This window comes from Hydra vulgaris, chromosome 06 (genome assembly GCF_038396675.1).
Source record: "Hydra vulgaris chromosome 06, alternate assembly HydraT2T_AEP".
Lineage (NCBI taxonomy): Eukaryota > Metazoa > Cnidaria > Hydrozoa > Anthoathecata > Hydridae > Hydra > Hydra vulgaris.
In genome coordinates this window covers 51,320,001-51,327,500 of record NC_088925.1, presented here as the reverse complement: position 1 = coordinate 51,327,500, position 7,500 = coordinate 51,320,001, and the positions used below count along the sequence as shown (strand labels likewise).

The 7,500-nt window shown below is 30.7% G+C and overlaps 1 protein-coding gene across 1 annotated transcript in view; it reads left to right on the top strand.

Annotated features, from left to right (window-relative positions):
• LOC100197305 (ATP-binding cassette sub-family F member 3) overlaps positions 1–7,500 on the top strand; it is a 65,730-nt gene that overhangs the window by 23,687 nt on the left and 34,543 nt on the right. The window contains exon 5 of the mRNA XM_065800415.1: positions 7,482–7,500. This exon is cut by the window's right edge and continues 194 nt beyond it. Coding sequence (XP_065656487.1) covers positions 7,482–7,500 — 19 coding nt within the window. The remainder of the gene's footprint in view (positions 1–7,481) is intronic.

The window sequence follows — 7,500 nt, the reverse complement described above, 5'->3', positions numbered from 1 at the left end:
TTTTTTAAATATGGAAAAGATACCAACTCTTCATCAGAACTGTTTTGATAATGTTCTCCCCTCTAGAAGTAAAGAATTCCTTGTTAATTATTTTTTTATGCTGTATTATTAACATTTTAGCGTGCCAGTATATAATACTCTTTTTTTTTTTGATCAATAATCGTTGAAAATCCTAAGAAGTTATTGAAAATATAACTTATTTGTATGTTATTTATTAACCCTTTAAACCGAGTATGGTGACCAAATATTTTATTAAATTATTTGTTATGTTTTTAATCGTAGTACCAACAATTATTGATTGATAAAACAATTATTAGATTAAATAAAGAAATAATTTTAAATATGCTTTTCTTTGTTGAATTCCCTTTAACAGGTTACTTTATAAAACAAATTAATTTCAAATGCTGACATAATAAGCCCGCCTAATTCATAAATGTAACTATGTATTGCGGTTTTTTTTTGCATTTAAATAGAAGTGCATGACAGTGATGTTCATACACACCAAATTAATTATAACAAATAAACAACTATTTGTTGCAAAGTTTCTGCTAGTATTTCAAACCAATGATAAGAGCCGACTCACGTTTGGTGTAGAAAAAAGTTCAGATAAAATTAAACTTTAAGTTTGATTTTAATGACTCGGTTAATATTGATGGTTTTTAGTTATTATGAATCGTGAATCCAGTACTTCTAAAAATGCTGATATAGCAAAGGTTTTGAATAGTTGTTGAACTGATGGTTTAGATCCATCAGAGGTCAACGATGCCCTGCACGATTTCTTTGAATAAAGAGATCATGAAAATGATTTCAATGATGATTTTTTAATGTCTGATTCATCTGATAACCAAGCTTCTAACGCTTCTATCACTTTGCACGATGAACCAATGAGTGAGAATGCACCTTTGGCTTCAACTTCACAGGATGAACTGACGATCCAAAATGACATTGTTGTTCTTGATAAGACCATTAAGACAATAACTCCTCTCCGTTCAGTTTACTCACAGTTATTTGAAAATGAAGATGAGGAAAAAATACAAAAATTTATAAAATCTGGTTGTGGGTGTAATCAAGGAGTAAAAAATAAAAACTGTATGGCGCGCTTCTCACATTCAGAAATACGCGAATACAGACTACAATGTTTTGAGATTGATGGGATGTTTGAACATGAAAACAAACTGAATGACAATATTGTTGCCAGTTAAGTGCTCTGCTTCACACGAGTGAAAGGCTAATGTGTTGTAATCGTTATGAAGATCAAAATGAACGTCGATCAAAAACACTGATGGATTATCGGTTTCACGGATACAAGATATGTTTAAAAACATTCCTGTTTTTACAGGAATGTTTTTAAACTGTATTTTGAGTATGAAAACATTCCTGTTTTTACATGGGATTGGTCGTAAACGTCTCTGTCTACTACGCAGGCGAGTCATTAAGTATGGAATTGCTCCTCGTAGACATGGCAATACTGGAAGACAACCCCAAAATACTTGTACAAAAGTAGATGCCACAGCAGTTGTTCAATTTATAATGAATTATGCTGAAAACAATGCACTAGTTCTACCCGGAAAAATTCGAGGAATAAGAAATCATCGGATGATGCTTCCGTCATGGGAAATCTGCATGTGAATTGTCTGCAATGCATTCGCTGCAAATTATAGCTTTCTCGAATATTTGGAGAATGACCTTGCCTTTTATTGTTATCCAACGTCCGCGCTCAGTCTTACGCAGTGTGTGTCAGAATAACCCTATAAAAATGTCTGAAATGGTTAATCTAAAAGTAGAAGTCAAACGAGAGCGTATAACTGAGATGTTAAAACATTTAAAGTTAGTTGAGGAAGAGTGTTCCGTTTATCATGATTGTATCAAACTGGCAAAAAAACAATGAAATTTCACACATTTCTTTTGACTATGCACAGCAAATCTTTCTACCACACTTACCAGATCAACCTGGACCTATCTATTTTTTAACTCCGTTTGAAGTTGGGATTTTTGGTATTGCAAATGAATCGGCCTGTGTTCAGCACAATTATGGGATACCTGAAAACATGTTAACCGGAAAGGGTGCAAACTGTATTTTGAGTATGATTCATCACTACCTTGCTGAACATAAATTTTCTATCAAAGATACCCTGTATTGCCATGCTGACAACTGCGTAGGGCAAAATAAAAACAACATTGTAATGCAGTATTTCGCTAGGAGAGTAGCTGTTGGGTTTAAACCAAAAAATAACTATTATGTTTTTGCCTGTCGATCACACGAAATTTTCTCCAGATGCAGGATTTGGGATTCTGAAATCCAAGTTTCAGCAAAGTGAAGTAGCTTCGGTCAAAGAGCTTGATGCATGCATAGAAGCGAGTACTCCAAATTACAAAATTGAATAAATCAGTCATCGTTGCTGACGAGAATGGTTCAATTTTTGTTCCAATATATGATTGGCAAGAACAGCTTTCACCTAATTTTAAAACGATTCCTAATATCAAGCAATAGCACTCTTTCACATTTCAATTTGATAAACCTGGAGTGATTACTTGTAAGATTGATTCGGACAGTGCTGAGGTAGCATTCCACATATGGCAACACCAACTCATCTCAAAAATTACCACGCCGCAAATATTACAACCTAAACTTCTCTCACCAGAAAGACAATGGTATCTCTACGAAAGCATGCGAATTTTTGAACTATCTGAAAATTTTCAACTATCTGAAATATTACCTGCCGTTCAGCTTTATCAAGTGTTAGCACATTATTGAAGTCTGTTGCTAACTTAACAGTTATTGGTGACTCTCATGCTTGCTATTTTTGCTTGGCAGTGAGATAGACAGGACAGAAAACCCATGCAGCTGGATTATAAGTAAGAAAAATAGGTTCAATTTTAAACACAGTGAACAGATTCATTGATCTTTGAGTAACAAAATCTGACAAAGTCTTTTCCTGAAAGTTGTCAACTGATTTTCAATCAACTCTTCTGAGATCAGTTTTCATTGGTGCTTTCTTCAGAGCAACAACCATAGCCTCTTTCTCACTATTTGGAACCAAGTCAGAAAACAATGCAAGTCCAATAAAATCTTCGCTCAAATACCACGTATGTCCTCTAATTTTTTTAATTGCAATATCTGCTACTTTTTTGTCTACAACAAGATAAGACTCGAGAGTTTAGAGTAGACAAAGGTCATTGTATGGAGCATCAGAACTATTTGGAGCTTTAAGCCAGATTTTCGCATATATCGTAATAATGAAAAGACAGATACGACAAAGACCTTGTAGTTCGTATGCTGTAATTTTGAATTGTCTACGGAACAAATAGATTTTAAGACACTATATTCCTTTTGCCATCCACCTGGCACAATGATAGGCGCCTGGAGGACTGAAATGAGTCACATCATAATTTTCACCCAATGTGATTAGGGTCAGTTGGATGAGCTCCAAGTAATCTTTTCGTGGTTTATTTTTATTGGAGAGTTGATTCCTAAGAAATTCCGACATTTTTCTTCTTTCGGTTTAGCCATACACATTCACCAGCTGTAAGTTCAGATTTGACTTCAATGTCAGAAATTTCAATTGTACGATATTGGGTCAATAGGTTTCCAGTGTTCCTTGAACTGATGAAATATTCCAATCTGTGGTTCTGAAGACTGGAAAAACTGGTCAAATACTGCAGCCAAAATAAATTCAAGGATATGATGCCTGCAGGCTAAAAAAAGTAAATCTTTATTATATGCCTGCTGAATGATAGTAATTGCACCGGTGTGAACACCAGTATTGGAACTTGTTGTGTCAAAACAAAGACCTGCCAGCCAATCTGGAACATCTTTCCATTTTTCCAGTACTTTAACAACCGAATTTCCCATAAGCTCACCAGTACCCATGGAAAGTTTAGGAGTGGTCAATATTTTTTCAACATTTAAACCTGATATAATAATTTACATCCTGTCAGCCAGGTTTCCATATGTGTCTGGTAGAATTTTACTGTCAAAATGGGCAACTAGGGGGTATTTGGCCCAAATGTTTCTTGAAAGTTTTGAACTATAGATTTTCTAATTGTTTTACGAGCTCTGTATATTGAGCTTGCAGATAGAGTCATATCTTTTATGTCAATCCCAACAGCTTTAAGAACTGGCCTAACAATGTGCATAGCCTGTACCGATGTAGTTTTTGTACGATCAAGACTAGCAATAAATAATGAATCAATAACACTATGTGGTTTGGGTGTTAATTTTTTATTTTGTTTAGTTAGAGTTTTAATAGGGTGGTTTTCTAATATAACGATCTTTTTAGACTTTTGCTGGTGATACTTGCTAAAAAGAACTCCTCATCACCAGTTTCTTCATATTCTGAATCTGAATTTTTTTCAACCGATCCAGTCTTGATAAATTTTTTCACTTCAGTTGCCTTTTTTTTGCGATGTTCTTCTTGGAAATGTTAATACACTCATTTTTTTTCACGTTCTTTAAATTCTAAATCTTCCGTACCAGTTACCATTTTCCTTTTTTCTCTTTGGTCTTTTAGAAACATTATATCCTGTTCAATTTTTCTGTCACAATCTGCATGGGCCATGCAAAAAGTCTGTAACAATCTGCATGGGCCACATCAAATAGCTTACTCAACTTATTTATCCAATCAATTTCCAATTTTAACTGTTTTTCAGTTCTCTGAGGCTTGTTCTTTCCTATTTTAACATAAGAGTTATACAATACTTTTAGTTTAGCAATACCATTCCTTTTTTGTGTTGTTGTAACATTGGCAATAAACAAAATTTGTAAAACCTCATCAATAGTATTCGAAAAGCTTTGTGAAAGTTCCATTTTGTTTGTTTTCAAGTCATAAAAGAGACGACGTAGGACAAGACAAACTGTGGGCAAACAGCTTGAACAACTTAGTTCATCTAGAACTGATAATTGATGACCAATTAGCCACACATTAGTGTCACATCAAGTTTTAATGACCTTCTTCTTTGACATTTAGATTTTTATTTTTTTTTCACTAAAAATACAAAATATATATAAGGTACATATTCACATAAACATAAATATTTCTGTCATTAATCAAATTAATTGAAACTTAGATGAATTGGCTTTTTTCCATAAGGAGTGCCTAGATTAAACCAATTACCAATTAAAACAAACATAGTTGTAAACAAAAGTTAAAATTAACACTATCCAGTATACAAATGAGTTATTTTATCAAATTTAGTAGATTAGTTGACAAAAGCAGATAAATAAAGTTAATTGAGATTTCACTTAATGTTGGAATGTCATGAAATTTTGTGGAGTTATTTTTTTCATCAACTAACTTTTCAAATTTTTTTTTTTGAACTGGTCTAATATATACACACACACACACACACGCACACACACACACACACACACGTTATTTCGCGACAATAAAAAAACATCTTTCATTTTACGATAAGTATTAAAAAAAGCAACAGATACTAGCAGCTAGATAAATAAATTTATGAAAACATATATATATATATATATATATATATGGGCTATTTCAGTATGACGTATTATGTCACACTGAAATAGCCTGCTGCCGTGGGCTTCAGTACATACATTGACTGACAAATAGCCTGACTTGCAGTGGAGTGCTGCTACATTGACTGAGGGTTTGTGATAGGGCAGCAATCTTTTCATTCATTATTTTTCGTTTTCTTTTTTTTCTATAAAAGCTGTATCAATTTAGATAAGTAAAAAAAGTGAGCAAATGTTCACATAAATATGCTGTAGTAGGTAAACTTTTTTTGAAAGGATAATGTCAAAATATGTAGATAGGGATAAGGAGATAAAAAATCTTGTTGTCCTTTCAAAAGAAGTTTCATAAAAAGTACATTTGGTATCAAAAACTGGTTTGAAATCCAAAACTGGTTTGAAATTTTTTTTTTAACTTTTTCTCTTTAAATATTCACAATTATTTGATAAGTTAAGGTTTAATCAATTTACAAAAAATTTGTTTTACATTTTTGCTTTGTAAAAAACTACAATTTTTCACTTTATTTGATTTTTTTGCAAAAACTTTACTTAAAATGATTTTTTGTTGAAAGTATTTTTCTTTTTTAGTTTAATTCAAGTATTTAAATATTATAAAACAGTCCATGCAAATAAATCAGATTTTTTAAAAAAACCTTGCTTTTTTTTTTTGTTTTTTTTGTTTTTTTGTTTTATAGAGTTTGTTACACAGAGAACCATAAAAAGAGTTTTATAAACATATTTTGTATGCATCTCAAGTTTCTTTTTGTACAATTATAAAATTATACTTCTTTTTTTCAAAACCTTAAAAACTTGTCATATCATTTTGTAATTGAATTTTTGAAGTTTTGATTTTGTGGTGCTTTAGCCATCATTTTTGAGTTATTTATCCTTATAAAATGATTAGGTTATGTTAGGTTAAAAAATGATTTGGCACATTTTTCATCATTATTAAACAAAAATTACATAAGTTAAAAGTAGATTTTTATGTGCTGTTAGCTTTAGATTAGGACAGAATATCAATGTCTGAAACTTTTAGATTAGGACAGAATATCAATGTCTGAAACTTTTAGATTAGCTTTTAAAAAAGCAGTTAATAAACATAAATATATTTAAACAGCAATAGTTGTAAAACATAAACCTATTTCAAAATACAACATTAAAGTTAAAAAAATGTTCCTCGTGAGTAGTAGAACCTGCAATCTTGTCAGCCATGTCTCAAAATTGTAATAACATAATGCCCATAACGCTATGTTAAAATATCAACTGCATTAAAAAATTTAAATATTAAAACATCTTACATGTAAAGATAGTATTTTCACTGTAGTGTTCATTATTTATATGCACATTAAAATAATTACTTTCGTATACTTCATATATATCATAACTTTCCTTTTGTTAATAAGCAAAACGAAAAAGGTCGAAATTTTTTTATTGCAGAGTCCTTAATCAAACCAATAATTAGTGCTTCAAGTTTTATGAAAATCACAGTGCTAAAGAGGAAATGTTTAATGCATTGTTTAAAATTTAAAAACAAATAACAACTGTTTCATGTTGGAATACTTTTATTTGATTATATGTCTCAAAATAAAGATAAAAGTAAATAAATATGTAAAGTATTGTAATTAATAAATTTTACTATTTTGTTTAAAATTATTCTATATATTCAATAGCCTCTGTATTACTTCTGTATAACCAAATGACAAAAGATGTTAAAATTTTATTAAAATTTAAAAACAAATAACAACTGTTTCATGTTGGAATACTTTTATTTGATTATATGTCAAAATAAAGATGAAAGTAAATAAATATGTAAAGTATTGTAATTAATAAATTTTACTATTTTGTTTAAAATTATTCTATACATTCAATAGCCTCTGTATTACTTCTGTATAACCAAATGACAAAAGATGTTAAAATTTTATTAAAAGAAATACAGAAAAAAAAAAAAAAAAATTAAACAGCAGATTAAAAGATAAATGCTTTTAGAATATTTTTTGTTTTTCAGGGTTTTAATCAAGAATGCA